Source organism: Humulus lupulus, chromosome 7, assembly GCF_963169125.1.
Source record: "Humulus lupulus chromosome 7, drHumLupu1.1, whole genome shotgun sequence".
NCBI classification, from domain to species: domain Eukaryota; kingdom Viridiplantae; phylum Streptophyta; class Magnoliopsida; order Rosales; family Cannabaceae; genus Humulus; species Humulus lupulus.
Window position 1 is genome coordinate 53,160,595 of NC_084799.1, and position 15,945 is coordinate 53,176,539.

General features: G+C 38.3%; 2 protein-coding genes and 1 long non-coding RNA gene across 4 annotated transcripts; 2 read left to right on the top strand and 1 right to left on the bottom strand.

Annotated features, from left to right (window-relative positions):
* Positions 1–4,150: 4,150 nt before the first annotated feature.
* On the top strand, positions 4,151–6,867 carry LOC133791702 (sister-chromatid cohesion protein 3-like). Its single transcript, XM_062229621.1, has 5 exons — positions 4,151–4,403; positions 5,033–5,096; positions 6,166–6,302; positions 6,403–6,530; positions 6,853–6,867. Exons 2-5 carry the CDS (start codon positions 5,089–5,091, stop codon positions 6,865–6,867), a joined length of 288 nt encoding a protein of 95 aa, XP_062085605.1. The 5' UTR covers positions 4,151–4,403; positions 5,033–5,088.
* Positions 6,868–8,954: 2,087 nt separating this feature from the next.
* LOC133791704 (uncharacterized) lies at positions 8,955–10,316 on the bottom strand. Its single transcript, XM_062229622.1, has 2 exons — positions 9,408–10,316; positions 8,955–9,314 (listed from the first exon to the last, which is right to left on the bottom strand). Exons 1-2 carry the CDS (start codon positions 10,314–10,316, stop codon positions 8,955–8,957), a joined length of 1,269 nt encoding a protein of 422 aa, XP_062085606.1.
* Positions 10,317–11,884: 1,568 nt separating this feature from the next.
* On the top strand, positions 11,885–15,073 carry LOC133789606 (uncharacterized). Of its 2 annotated transcripts, none has more exons than XR_009873631.1 (6): positions 11,885–12,046; positions 12,423–12,584; positions 12,683–12,894; positions 13,093–13,230; positions 13,571–13,679; positions 14,775–15,073. It is a non-coding gene; the product is annotated as an uncharacterized LOC133789606 (long non-coding RNA). The 2 variants fall into 2 exon arrangements; XR_009873632.1 differs by having other exon boundaries at positions 13,093–13,194.
* Positions 15,074–15,945: the final 872 nt, after the last annotated feature.

Consider the following 15,945-nt stretch of genomic DNA (forward strand, 5'->3'; position numbering starts at 1 on the left):
GCATAGTACTTTGGATTGATTTAACAAAATAACAAAATTTTGAAAAATACTCTAAGTTCCCTAGCATGATTTCACTTATTTTGCTCATGTGTTTACATACCTTTTGATATGCTTTTCTTACTAGATACCTTATATGCCCCCCATGTGATTGAGGAGCTTTAGGTCCTCGGTCACTTGCCTTGACTAAGACCTGTTCCAACATTTCTGCTCGTAGGACAAATTTTAAAATGAGAATATAGCAAAACAACACATGTAATGAGAAAATACTTGTAATAAATACAATAGTTGGCAAGATTGACTGGCTGCGCACAGTCCCTTTTATTTCTCGTAATAAATGGACAAAACGTGTCTATACGAGTGATCACCAAAATGATGTTACACTTATAAGCAATCAGTCACATAAAATGACCAACCCTTTTTCATAACTTGTAAAAAGTAAAATTAATACAAGCCAATTCTTTAAGAAGAATTGTTTATTGATGGTACATGCACAGGTGTTCTCCATTCCAATAGCGAGGAATGAGATCTCCATTTAAGCTAACAAGTTTTTAAGTGCCTGGATGGAGGACTTCTTCAATTTGGTACGGTCCTTCCCAGTTAGGTCCGAGTACTCCAGCGGCCTGGTTGCGGGTGTTGAGAAAAACCCTTCTGAGTACTAGATCTCTGACTTTGAATTTCCTTTCACGTACTTTAGAATTGAAATATCGGGCGACCTTTTGCTAGTAAGCCGCTACTCGGATTTGGGCTTGCTCGCTCTTTTCATCGACAAAATCTAGAGATTCCATCAATAGCTGGCTATTAGAGCCATGATCATACATCATTCTCCGATGCGATGGCAGATCTAACTCGACAGGCAACATAGCCTCATACCCATAAGCCAAGGAAAATGGAGTATGGCCTGTTGCTGTGCGATGAGACGTTCTGTATGACCAGAGGACTTCGAGCAACTGCTCTGGCCATGCCCCCTTCACTTCTTCAAGTCTTTTCTTCAGAGTATCTTTTAGTGTCTGATTGACTGCCTCGACCTGTCTGTTTTCCTGAGGGTGAGCAACTGAAGAAAAGCTCTTGATAATTTCATGTCGTTCACAGAAATCCGTGAACAGATCACTATCAAATTGCATGTCGTTGTCTGAGACAATTTTTCTTGGCAATCCATAGCGACACATGATGTTCTTGACCACGAAGTCCAACACTTTCTTGGTCGTAATAGTTGCAAGTGGCTCAGGTTCGGCCCACTTTGTGAAGTAATCAACGGCTACTACGACGTACTTGACGCCGCCCTTTCCTGTGGGCAAAGATCTGATTAGGTCTATACCCCAGACTGCGAATGGCCACGGAATTTGCATCTGCTTTAGTTCATTAGGGGCTGCTCGCGGAATTTTGGAGAATCTCTGGCATTTGTCGCACCTCTGCACAAATTCTATCGAGTCTTCATACATTGTTGGCCAGAAGTATCCTTGCCTTAGGATCTTTTTTTATAAACTCTGTCCCCCATAGTGGTCCCCACAAAAGTCTTCGTGGACTTCTCTCATAAGTTCTTTGGCCTTCTCTTTCCAAATACACCTGAGGAGTGGCATTGAGTAGCCCCTTCGGTACAGGATCCCATCGACCTGGATATACCTAGTAGCCTACCGCTGAAGGGTCCAGTCTTTGTTTCTGTCCGTTGGCAATACACCCTGCGTCAGGTACTCTATGTAAGGTGCAATCCATGTATCCACCGCCTGAATTACCAAAAAGGTTTCTTCTACCTAGATGCTTGGTGCAGACAGCCGTTCAACTGGTACTATATTCAGGGTATCAACATCCTTGGCACTTGCTAACTTGGCCAAAGCATCAACGTTTGAGTTTTGGTCACGAGGTACTTGCTAGAGAGTGTACTTATCAAACTGTGCAAATAGATCCTTTGGTTTATTCAAGTAGGCAACCATCTTTAGACCTCGGACCTGGTACTCTCCAATGATCTAATTAACCACCAATTGAGAGTCACTGTAAATTTCGAGTGACTTTATGTGCATGTCTCTAGCTAACCGTAATCCTGCGAGGAGTGCTTCATACTCAGCTTCGTTGTTTGAAGTAGTGAAGTCAAATCTAATCGCGCAGTGAAATCGATGCTCATCAGGCGTTATCAAAATCACTCTTGCTCCAGCGTGATGCTCATTAGAAGAACCATCTGTAAACAACTTCCATGAAGGGGTTTGGCTTTGAGGTTCAAGCTCTTCTATTCCTTCTGGCTGTTCGCTATCTGGAAGACCAATGAGCTCTGCAACGAAGTTAGCCAGAGCTTGTCCTTTTATTGTTGCTCGTGGTAAGTAACAGATATCAAACTGCCCAAGTTCAACCGCCCATTTCAACAATCGGCCCGCGACTTCTGGCTTCTGCAGAACTAGCTGTAGAGGTTGGCCGGTCAAAACTGTGATCGGCCAGTCAAAACTGTGATCGGGTGAGCTTGGAAGTATGGCCGCAGCTTTCTGGAGGCTAAGATCAAGCAATAGGCTAATTTTTCAATAGGAGGATACCGCAGTTCCACTCCTATTATCCTTTTGCTTACATAATAGACGGCCTTCTGCACGCCTTCTTCTTCTCTTAGTAGAACTGCACTAGCAGTATCCTCCGTGATCTCCAAGTAGGTAAACAAAGTTTCCTTATCGACCGGCTTCGATAGAATCAGTGGCTGCGACATGTGAGTCTTTAAAGCTTGAAAATCCTGCTCACACTCCTCCGTCCATTCGAACTTCTTGTTGCCTCTGAGCAGATTAAAAAATGGGACACATTTGTCCGTAGATTTGGAAATAAATCTACTTAGAGCAGCAATTCTTCTGGTTAAGCTTTGAACATCCTTGATTTTTGTCGGGGATTTCATATCGACCAGGGCTTTGATCTTCTCGGGATTGTCCTCAATTCCACGCAAGTTTACTATAAATCCCAAGAATTTCCCTGATCCAACTCCGAAGGAACACTTAAGGGAATTCAGCTTCATCTGATATTTGTTCAAGACGTTGAAGCAAACTTGCAAGTCCCCTATATGTCGTTCTGCCTTCTTCGACTTAACCAACATATCATCGACATATACTTCCATGTTTGAATCGATAAGCTCCTTGAACATGTGATTGAGTAGTCGTTGGTAAGTCGCACCAGCATTTTTCAAACCGAAGAGCATTACTTTGTAACAGTAAAGCCCTGTATCAGCTCGAAAGCTAGTGTGATCCTCATCACGTGGATGCATACTGATTTGATTGTACCCAGAGTATGCATCCATGAATGAGAGGATCTCGTGCCTTGTAGTGGCATCGACCAGCTGGCCGATCCTAGGGAGTGGGAAACAATCTTTAGGGCAGGCTTTATTAAGGTCTGTGAAATCCACGCACGTTCTCCACTTGCCATTCGGCTTGGGAACTAGTACGGAATTAGAGACCCAGGATGGATAAAATGCTACCCTGATGAATCCATTCTCCTTTAGCTTCTCGACCTCTTCTTTTAGAGCTTTTGATCTGTCTTTGTCGAGTAGCCTTCTTTTCTGTTGTATTGGTGGAAAAATCTTGTCTATGTTCAGGACATGGCTAATGACCGAAGGATCTATCCCGACCATGTCTTTATGCGACCAGGCAAAGACTTCCTGGTTTTTCCTCAAAAATTCCACCAATGCTTGTTTTGTTGTTGTCTCTAAGTTTTTACCAACTTTCACAACCCTGGTCGGATCTGCTTCATCGAGTTGGACCTCTTCAAGGTCCTCGATGGGTCCTATCTCTTCATCAAAATCCCCAAAGTGAGGATCCAAATCCCTGTCCTCACTTTGGGCAACACCCTATTTGGTGACACCATCACCTGATTAGGCTTGTACATCACTAGCCGTTTGCAACTCTTTCCCGAAAGCTTCCCTAGATCCACCTTTCTTCGCCTTAGATATCGAGGCGTTGTAACACTCCCTTGCTTCCCGCTGGTTTCCCAACACGCATTCTACCCCTGCGTCGATTGGGAATTTCATGGCAAGGTACACTACAACATTTTTGACCAAATATTACGGTCAAATATGACAAAATTTAAAAAGTGTTATTAATGCTATGGGTAAATAATAAGAAACAGGCGGCAACTGAAATAATAGGCGCCAATTAAAATACATGCGTGTTTTTTTGGTTTTATTATCTAACCCAACCTTTCTCATCCTGTCTCTCTCACTTCTCAATCCCTAACTCTATTCTCAGTCTCTCATTCCCTCTCTTATTTCTCAACTCTATTCTCAGTCAACTCTATCTCCTTCACTTCTCTATTCTCAGTCTCACTTCTCTATCTCCTTCACATCTAACCTCTTGGATCTGTCTTCAAGTTTTACCATTTCTCATGTAGGTGGCTGGCGCAAGAGGCTGGACAGCGTCGGAAACGGGGCTCAACGGTGCGTGGGCTCGACGGTATTTCTCTCTCTCCCTGCTTTCGACGGTTATGCTCTTATTTTGAGTGGATTTACTAGCTTTCACCCATTACCTCTATTTTTTTGCCTCAAATTTCAGCTACAAATCTTTCTTCTAAGGGAAATTTCGGACCTTATTTGCTTTAATGTGCTTTATTTTTTAGTTTTGTTTTTTATTTGTGAGATACTAAAATTTTTTATTTGGGGATACTGAAGCCCTTAAGTAGTGTTATAGCTCCATTAATCATATGGGTTTTGTTGATTTGGGGATTCTGAAACTAATAAACACTCCTGTTTAGTTTCTTATTTTTTCTATTTTTGTTTCATTCCAATCACAGGTTCTCGTTGGATTTATGTATTATTAAGAATAAGACTTCTAATTAATTTATTTCTCTTTTGCTAGATAATCTTGGAGAAGATTGCGCTGTCTTTGAGAATTTGTTTGAGTTTTGATACTCATTTACAGTCCATTATGATGATTCAACTTTTGAATGAGCATGAATCTTTGAATTATTGTGTGCTCCCTGCCTGTCAATTACTACCAGTAAAATCATAGGGTATCAAAAATTTTATTGTAGCTGTCACACTCGCTTGGAACTCTAATCGAATCTTCATAGTTTAACATGGCAGGGTGATGACGGTTAGTTTTCACAAGTTTGGAGACAAGTTTTTTCCTGGAACCAGTGATGTCAAGGTCATTATTCTATGGGTTAATGTGTCATGTATTTGTATTCGTAAGATAGTTTACAATGAAGAATTTTTACTTTAATCTCAATTACTTTTCCCTTCGGGATTAGCATGTATATTCTTAAAAAAAAAATTCCCTGTATTTACTGCCTACAAACATGTTTTCGTACATGCTTCTGCAGTTTTTTCTTCCCATAAAACATGCAGTTACATAGTTCTTGGAAGTCTATGCTGTTACTCATCAATTAAAATGTTTTTCTGTAATGACCAATCTTCAAAACTAGCTCTATGTTGGCAACTTTGGCTTGAAAGGAATGTTCAAACTTTTCAGGGTGTGAAAAGAGAATTGATGCACCAAACATTTCAGCAGTTTTCTTTTTCTGATTGACTAAGAGACTGGAATTTTGGGATGTAGTCATTGTAGTTTCACTATTATTTCTGTAACCAAAGATGACCTCTTAACATCTATTATAAATATTACAAATTTAATGAGTGCTTATGTTTCAACAATTTAGTTCATGAAGACAGGCACAACCCAACTTTCCCTTGCCTTTTTATTTTTCTCTTTTTGCTATTCTAGTTGTCAATTATATTTGTTTCTTCTTTTCTTTGTTGCACATTAGAGTATATGATATTGCGTTTTGAAAACTTGGCACACCCTTTGTACTGTTGTCATCAGTTTATGTTTGCAGGCTTTGCTCATATTATGTCTGGATACGAAAGACATATTGCTTCATAGTTTCCCTTTCCATTGTTATTGAAATATCTTGGTGATGTTGTGGAAAGTTGAAATTATAATGTTCTTTGTTATTTGCTTCTTAAAAGGAAACAGGAGAGAGGGAAGGAAACTTTTCTGCTTATCTATTTGGTTTCTCTTACATGTTAGTTATCTTCTATTTGTTTTCCCTTTTGCATCCATCATTGTTGTGCCTGCTCTTATTATGACTTTTGTTTGTGAATGTGTTTCGATTATTAGGAAAGATCTCCTTTTGAAAAGTGTTCTCTCATATATATATACATCTATATATATATAAATATATACTAATGACTCTCCTTAAGATTAATGTATGGTGCAGACATCAACTTCTACCTGATGATGATTTGGGTCCATTATACGACTTGCTTATTGACGAGCCGCCAGAAATCAGGTATGCCATCAAAGCATTAGTGTATGATCACTTGATTGCCCAAAAGTTTAATAGCTCCCAATCTGGTGTGAAACATTTCATCATTGCCTAGATCATATTCATTTGACTCAATTTATCTGTCTTCTCATGTATACAATACTTTTGTTCAAAACATATTCTTTCCAGGTGAAGGAAGCAACTCTTCTGAGGTCCATCTGGGCAGAATGTTGCAGATACTGAGAGAATTCTCCACTGATCAAATTCTAAGCAATTACGTGATTGATGATGTTTGGGAGTACATGAAGGCCATGAAGGTATTAGCTTCTAGACCGACCTATAATAAGAGGTTAGAATTCAGGAGGGAGGAAGTTGTCACACCTGACCACTACTAGCAGCCTCAGGCTGAGTGCTTCAACTGACAGATTTTGTTATCCTCAAAATATATAGAGGCAGTTTCTTACAAATTGAATTTTAACCTGAGTTGTAGTTGAGATAGACTTGAGTAAAAATAAAAAAGATGACCTAAAAGGAAAGCATGGTACAAATTGTAAATACATGTTTGTGTTACAAGTGTAGTGAACCTTTTAGTGGTGAGAAGATGTAATTATATAATTAATTGATTTCATCTTTTTATAGCTGGATCATCTATAGGATCAAATTAAAAAAGGAAGAAAAATAGCTAATTCTTTTTTTTTTGGTCAAGAAGAATTCCTTCATTGATCAAACAGACAAGTACAAACAAGGGAACTAAGCCCAGAGAGAAACCAGCCACAAACAGCCAACTACAACCTCACTTTACATACATGAAATTTTCCTTAAGAAAAGCTTAAGGTGAGGAAGAGCCTTCCTATTAAGAACACTATATAATCTATAATGAACTAATGTAATTACTTCTTTAGCTATACAATTTGCTGTTAATGAGTAACCATAAAAAATGCATCTATTCCTATTCCTCCAAATTTGATAAATCACAGCTACAAGAACCATGTTAGTAATCAAGCTCATACTGTTATGGAGACTAAGAGTGAGCCCCATAGTCCAGTCCGAGTAACTGGAAGCCCAAGCATGGTAACCAAGCCAAGAAAATATGCAAGACAGGATTCTCTTTGAAAGACAACAGTCAAAGAATAAGTGGTGATGGCTCTCCCACTGGTCTTCGCAAACAGGGCAGAGCAGGCTGTCTAGAGGAATGGTGCATTTGGCCAAATTGTCCCTAGTTAAGAGGAATGAGTTCACTAACATCCACAAAAGAAACATGTGCTTAGGAATAATAGTGCGACACCAGACTGCCTTCTTATAGTCCATAAATTGCTGGTTTAGGGAGCTGTTATACAGCTTTGAAGGCTTGAAAACCCCAGATATACCAGCAGCCAGAATCTCTCGCTCATTGAATCTCTTCCTAAGATGACATAGCTTGCGCCAATACCAGCTACTATCTTGCTTCAACCCATAATCCCAAAAGTTAGCCCCCTTTAGGTAGATATGTTGGATCCACTTCACCCAAAGAGAGTCTTGTTTAGTAGATATAGCCCAAACATACCTGGCCAAGAGAGCCCTATTCCAGCTAGCTCCATCCCTAAGACCAAGCCCACCATACGCCTTAGGCAGGCATACTTGATGCCAAGAAGCTAAATGTAACTTACTTCTAGTTCCCGAGGCCCCCCAAAGGAATTGCCTACATAACTTCTCAACTTCCTTAATGATGCTTTGAGGTAAAGTAAAAACTGACATCCAGTAGTTTCTCAAACCAAATAGAACAGTTTGTATAAGAAGCAATCGGCCATCATAAGATAAGTGCTTACTAGACCATGTAAACAGTTTTGCTCTCATCTTTTGGAGGATAATTTCACAATCCACATGCTTCCATTTAGTAGGTCTGAGAGGAACCCCAAGATAATGCAGGGGGAAAGAACCTGCTGGAAGTTGAAGCTCTTGCAAAATCTCAGTTCTAACAGTTTCCATAACCCCACCAAAATATATTTGAGACTTCTTAGAATTGATAGAAAGCCCAGATGCATCACTAAACTTTCTAAGAGAGGCCCTTAGAACAGTCACTGCCGAAACAGAACCTTTGCAAAACAGGATCACATCGTCTGCAAAGCATAAGTTTATGAGCTTCAAACTCTTACATAAAGGGTGAAACCGAAAAGCAGAGGAGCTGGCACCAAGATGTAAGCATCTGGTCATGTATTCCATGATGAGGACAAAGAGAAGAGGGGACATTGGGTCCCCTTGGCGCAGACCTTTGCCCCCCTTGAACTTGCATTGGACCCGACCATTAATCTGCAGAGAGTAAGAAGAACTCCTGACACACTTCATAACCCAGCCAATAAATTTTGATGGAAAACAGTAGGCCTTCATAAGATTCTCCAAAAACTGCCAATCAACCGTATCATACGCCTTGCTAATGTCAATTTTAATCGCACACCGCGGAGAGGTAATAGCTCTACCATTATTCTTAATTAAGTCTTGAAGAATCATGATATTATGAGCTATGGATCTACCACGAACAAACGCACCTTAATTAGCTTGAATGATATGAGGGAGTACCACTGAGAGAGCCGGGAACATAACAGCTTTGCTATGACCTTATACAGGGTCGAACAACATGCAATGGGTCTATAATCAGAGGCTCTAGCTGGACTTGAGACTTTAGGTATCAAGGACAGGGAAGTTTCATGCAGCTCTTGAGGAAATTGGTCTGTGGTGAAACCATGAGTGATTGCAGCACAGATATCCTAACCTATATGCTTCCACACAGATTTGAAAAAACCAGAACCATAACCATCTGGACCAGGCGATTTAGAACTAGGAATACTAAACAAAGCAGCTCTAATTTCCTTGGCTGAGAAAGGCTTTAAAAGATATAGTTGCTGCTCCACAGTAAGCTTAGAGCCTAAAGCCATACAACTTTGGTCTACTAATCCTGAGGCCAAACTAGAACTGCCCAAATGATTCTTAAAATGATCCACAAAATGGCCTACCACCTCCTTAAAGTCTTCTATCAATAACCCTTGATCATTAATATAAGAAGTAATGGAGTTCTCAGCTTTCCTCTTCTTCAGGAAAGCGTGAAAAAAAGAGGAATTTATATCACCCTGCCTAATCCAATTGATTTTGCTTCACTGGACAAGAAAATTGTGATAAATCTGTTCTTGATAGTGAAACTTAGATGCTCTCATTTTGACTACCTCCTGCAGATGAAAGTCTTGAGGCTTTTCTTGAGCCTGAAGTTGGGCAGTTTGAAGAGCTTCCATAGCCGATCGGTAGCCAGAACCAATATCTCCAAACCTGTCCCTATTAAGCTTCTTAAGCTTGTGCTTCAAACGAACTAGCCTGGTAAAAATCGCCCTCAAACCAGTAGCATGAACGGGGGCTCTCCAACTATTCAACACCAATTGAATAAAATCAAGGTGACAAGACCAAAAATTATAAAATCTAAAAAGTTTTGTTCCCATAGCCTCCAGAGGAATATTAGATATAATACATGAGCAATGATCCGACACCACCTCCCATTTAAATACAACCAAACAATGCAGAAAACTATCCAGCCACTCTTCATTTATGAGAGCATGATCAATTTTGGAGAAGATCCTAGCTAATCCTTCTTGGTTGTTTGTCCACGTGAAATAAGAACCCGTGCTCTTGATAGATTCAATTTTAGCAGTAGTTTTCCACCCTATAGGATCAACCAATTCACCACTAGTTATAGAGCAGCCACCAGACCTATCATCACCTGGAAAAGGGGCATTAAAATCCCCAAGAACCAGCCAAGCTTTAACAGAAAGCGAAATGCGAGTTAGATCACACCAAAGGCTCCTCCTACTATCAACTGAATTAAACCCATACACAAACGTAACATAGAAAACATTATGGATACCAATCAACTTAACTTGACAGTGAACCAACTGAGAAGAGTCTTCCAAGATACTCAACTTAGCTATTCCCTTCCGCCAAAGAATTAACAATCTTCCTTCGATACTTGGGCTGGAATAATAATCCCAATTAGGAAATCGATGTCCCATGAACTCATCTATTTTATTACCTCGTAATTTAGTTTCCATTAGACCACTAATACCAATCTTATTCTTCCTAAACATTTCTTGGACTGAAATTTGTTTATTCACCTTATTCAGCCCCCTAACATTCCAACTCAAAATAGGACACTTATCCATTAGAAGAGCTACCATCAATATCCCCAAACTTACTGTCCCGAACCTGTTCCTGTAGAACATCAAAGTGATTTCCCTGTTTGTGAGTTGTAACAGCCACTTTAGAAAACCCAGCCATAGGACCTTGTCTCTGAGAACTGACCCGTCTGGGAGTTTGCCACTGTGTCTCCTTATTCTGTTCTATAACCAGCCCAGACTTGGTCTTCTCTGAGAGGGACAAGTAGCCTTCACCCATTCCTGAAGCATTAATAGATTTAGACCCCTCCATTTCCTTGCTAGGACTCCTTTCTGTATTTCCCTCTGAGTTTCCTGGTCTATCCAAAGGTTTCTCATCATTAGACTGAGCTACTTTCTCCACCCAATCTGCCTTAAGATTCTTCCGACATACTGCCATAGTGTGCCCAAACCCAGAGCAACTCTTACACTTAGTAGGCACCCACTCGTACTTTATTCCTTGATCTACCACCTGACCATGCTCATTAATAAACTGGAAACTATGTGGAGGATTATCTATGATTTCCATCTCCACTAACACCCTTGCAAACTGAACACGCGAACGCTCCTTAGTAAATTTATCCACTAACAGAGGTTTGCCAATCATACTAACCAGCGCACTAAGACACTTGCTCCCCCAATACTGCAGCCCAAGATCGTGAAGACGAATCCACAACGGAACCGAACGAATCAAGCGAATCGCACTAAGATCAGCTGTCCAAGGCCTAACAATTACAGGTTTCCTATCAAAATGTATAACTCCATTCTCAAGAACATGGTCTCTTGTAGCTTCATCATTGAACTTCACCAAAGTTAGCCCCAAAGTCATTCTAGAAATCTGGGCTATCCCTAGATGACCCCAAACCTTTTTTATGAAACCTTCAAACACGGCCATTGGAGGATTTGCTCCAAGAACCATGAAAACCACAGCCGAACTCCAATTTGTAGACTGGATCCTCACCTCTTCAACATCCACTTGCGCCAGCTTCTGCCCATTCCTAAAAATAGGTTCAGTGTATTCAAGTTTGGGTTCAGAAAATGAAAGTTTTCTTGATTGAAATTGTTGCCACAGGTGCTGTGAGTCCGACTGAAAATTCCCTTCCCGAACCCTATCACCATCTTCGCTTCTGTTCGCCCAAGTAACCTTATTCACCTCGGCACCCACTCCATCGCCCAGTATCTCAGGAGGCTGGGAGCCCTTACCTTGTTGGGCCATCCTATCTTCTTGCAGACATCCAGACCCAGATAAATCGCCCAATTGCTTACCCTACCCTAAATCGTCAGCAAGATTTTCCACAGATCCATTCACTACTTCCTGTCGAGCCTCTTGCACAACCTGCTCAGGCCGATCATCAGGTAAAATCTCAGGCTTACGAACCGGCTTCTTCCTCTTCGCCATGGAAGGGAGCACCCGATCCTTCAAAGAGAGCTAATTCTTGACTTTCTTTGTAATTTGTTATTTTTTCATAGGATGTAGTTTGTGCTTGCAGGACTGGAAGTGTATTATATCTATGATTTTGGATGAAAATCCTTTAGTTGAGCTTACTGATGAGGATGGAACCAACTTAGTACGACTTCTTAGTGCATCTGTCAAAAAGGTTGTTGGAGAGAGAATAGCACTTGCAACTGATACCCGCAAGCTGTATTACAATAAAGCTCAGAAAGTGAGTTATAAATTGGTTTTTATTTTGTTAAATTTTAATTCTCAAAAAGTTAGTTCATATCAATTATCATTTATAATGGTTTTTTGAAATTTTCATTTGGAGCCTTTTATACTGAAGAAGTTCCATTCAAAAGTTTTTATCCACAAGTTCATGTTTTATGATAATGATTCTCTAAATGTCAATTCTGCTTTTATAAATTTGATGAGGAAAGTTTATTATAGTTTGTTTATCTAAATGTGAATTTTTTTGCTAGTTAGAAAGTGTATGATTTAGGAAGGACTTTTAGATGTAATATTTCACATGCTTTCTTCAAATTTTGTAGCCATGTGTTTGGGTTTACAGGACCAACTTCTCATAATGGTAAGTCTTTATTCAGGAAATATTTGAACACAACAGAAGGGATGTTACTGTTGCTATGATGAAGAACTACCCATTGCTTTTACGCAAGTTCATGGCTGACAAATCAAAAATACCATCGCTAGTTGAAATTATTGTGCATATGAATCTTGAGCTTTATTCTCTGAAGAGGCAAGAACAGGTGGGCATTGGTTTTTCTTTTCCTTACTAACTTTTAATTGATTTTAGATTATCTTATCAAAAGCTGGGTGCTTTTATGGTTTTGTTCCTCCCCCCCAGAATTTTAAAAATGTCCTCCAGCTCATGAAAGATGCATTTTTCAAACATGGTGAGAAGGAAGCATTAAGATCTTATGTGAAGGCTATTAACTTTTGTTCTACGGAGAGCCAAGGGGAGCTACAAGATTTTGCTTGTTCTAAGTTGATATTGTCCAGATGAGGCAATTCTCCAAAAGTTTTGGAAACTTTGTGAGCAACAACTTAATATTTCAGGTACGTTATTTGGCTACTCTATATTTTACTTCCTCCGTTGTACTTAGAATTGGCTTCTTTCTTCTGAAAGAGGAAAGTAAAACTTCAGAACATCTATTTTTTGGACATTGGTTTAACTCAGAAAACATACTTTGCTACATTATGCCGATTGGTTTTGCATTTGAAGAACTCTTGGTTGCGTGCAAAATCTTTTCACAGATGAGACAGAAGATGATGATGTTAACAAGGAGTATGTTGAGGACACAAACAGATGATGTGTTATGGTCGCTACTGCAAAGTTGGTTGACAGTTAGTTAAGTGGTAGCTGATTGATCTGTTATGGTTTACTATGAATATGTTAGTCTTACTCTTATTTTTAGATCATTATAAGATAGTGTTGTATTCTCTTCTGCTCTGATTTTCTCTCTTTCATTTCTGAACTTAAATGTTTGTTTTGTGGAAAAATCACTATTGCTTAGCTTTTTCTTTTTTAATAGGCTAATAGGTCTGAGATTGTTATAGCCTGCCAGGCCATAACACGTCATTCCATCCAGATTCTTTGGTCATTTGTAGAAACCATGAATTTTAGCCACTTGATTTTAATTGAGTAAATTTGAGAACTATGAGAAACTTGGTTGGAGGTATACAACCAGTACTTTTTTGAAATCTTGTACATAATCCTCCTCTGTTTCTACAGGTATGTTGTTGGACAGTACCCGAGGTTTCTAAGAGCTCACTGGAAGTTCCTAAAAACGGTTGTGAACAAATTGTTTGAGTTCATGCATGAGACACATCCTGGTGTTCAGGTTTTTTTTCTGTTGTTTTCTTGTCTCATTAACAGTTGCAAAACATTTGCTTGAACTCTTATTTATTATAGTGTCACTAAGTGTTTTTATTTGTTATAGCTAGCTTATTAAGTATATTATAATTAAGGAATCCTGAATGGTGTCTCACATTTTATTTGCTTAATTGGTTGGCCATTAGACTTGTTCAACACAACTGTAGGCCATCTTTTTCATGATTTTTGTTGAAGTATCTAATTTGTATATGGTTTGAGCAATTCTTATAAAAATAAGCATAAACATATCTGGAGACAAATCGAACATTACAAGAAGCACAACATCAGTATTTTTAGGTCATGTTTGGAATGTGAAATTGGATTGGATTAAAAAATATAAGGTAAAAAACATAAAAGAATGAATAAAATAATCATTTTTGAATGATAAATTAGAAGGAAACAAGTTGGGTATAAAGTTGTAATTTTTTTTTCTTATCATTGAAATATATGAAGACGGGGATTAGATAGATTGAAATGATCTCAAGATCTTACTTTGTGCATTTGATTTCTTGTTATTTTCTATTATTGGGTATATATTAATGTATTCATTATTGATGAGATTTAAGTGTTGATCATATGTAATTATTCCATTCAAATACAATGTAAACCATGTCCAGCCACTGCTTAACTGGCCTTTTCTTTTTATTTGCTCATAAGCAGTTGCTTCAACTAAATTGGGGAAGATATTGAACTCCTATGCTATATTGACCATGAAAATGTAAGGACTGTTAAGAATTAGAATGGCTCCTTAAACTCTTAGCCATTTGAACTCCTTAAGCGATTTTCACCTTGTTTACTAATTTTGACCTCATTACTGACTAGTTCAGAAGAGAATTTGGGTTTAGTTTTACACTAATGAACATGACTATTTCATACATGTTTCATATCTTGCAAAGCTGCTTTGTTTTGGTTTATACTGTACATATTTTTGTTTAATCAAACATTACTTACTTAAGTAGTGTTGGGTTTCATTGCTTTTTTCTTTTCATATATGTTTCATTGCAGAGTTAAATTGTTTGACATTAAGAAGAGATTAACAGTTGTAGGCTTTAAAAAATTTCAGAGCAACATCATGAGGAGGTTTTCCTTGGAAACCTGAGGAGATTTCAATTTAGAGAGCTTCAGATGGCAACAAACAACTTCAGCAGCAAGTACTTGGTTGGATGATGAATTGAAGGATGGAGCAAGTTTCATGCATGATTTACTTTTGTGTATCTTGTAATGTTTCTGTTTTTCATTTTGAAAGTAAAAAATGTTCAAGATTATAAAACTTTATTATGTTATGCTTTCAAATTTAAGTTGGAACTAAGATCTCATGAAGTAGACATATTTATGGTTTGAATTAGTTATTGTTTAATGTAATACTTGTGATTTATTAATCTATTGAGAATTACATTTTATGATTAATTTTGATTTTTTTTATCAAAATACAATAATGAAAATCTTTTAATTAAAAAAAAACCTTATAAGTATACTTATCAAAATAAATTTTAAAATATATTATCCACACTAAAACAACAAAATTTTATTACTAGACTTTTAATATGTTATGATTTAGAAACATATTATAAGCATAACAAATCGTTATGATTTATATAATATAAAAAACTAAAAATGCTATCAAAATAATCAAATGTAACAGCAGAAAAGTGTTATGCATAAAGTATAAGATTAAACTCCAAATTTATAATCAAATAGTCTAACTAAATGTTATTATTTGAATATTATAGAAACTAAAAATGTGTTATTGAATAGTTTAAGATAACATCGAACATAACATTCGAATACTGTTATAGAAAAGACAGGACTTTTAATAACAGGGGCTATGTTAGCATTTTCAGAAGCGTTATCAATACTCCCGGTTAGCAGTTTTTAAGTGTTATGAATACTGTTTTTTCTTGTAGTGGTGCCATATCGAGGTAACGACTCACAGGTCGACCAAAGTTGGCCTTCCAATTATAGCATTATTCGCTGAAGGACAATCAACTACTATAAAAGTAGTGAGTAATGTCCTGTTTGTAGGTGCAGTTCTTGCTGTGGCTGGGAGCCTAATCGACCCAGTCGGGGCGAGGCCTTCGCCAGAAAAACCATATATGGTTTGGTTGCATGGCTTCAGGTCCTTGACGGACAACTTCTTCCTTTCCAGTGAGGACTTATACCAAATATTGGCTGAGCTTCCCGTGTCAACTAACATCCTCTTAACCATCATGTTGGCAATTTTGACGTCAATGACC

Excerpts from the sequence above, each read along its gene's own strand:
- LOC133791702 (XM_062229621.1), top strand. Across the intron at positions 6,303-6,402 it reads GTTTAATAGCTCCCAATCTG|GTGAAGGAAGCAACTCTTCT; the intron begins GTGTGAAACATT and ends TATTCTTTCCAG.
- LOC133791704 (XM_062229622.1), bottom strand. The coding sequence starts at position 10,316 with ATGTTTAGGAAGAATAAGATTGGTATTAGTGGTCTAATGGAAACTAAA. Across the intron at positions 9,315-9,407 it reads AAGACTTTCATCTGCAGGAG|GGTGATATAAATTCCTCTTT; the intron begins GTAGTCAAAATG and ends TGGATTAGGCAG.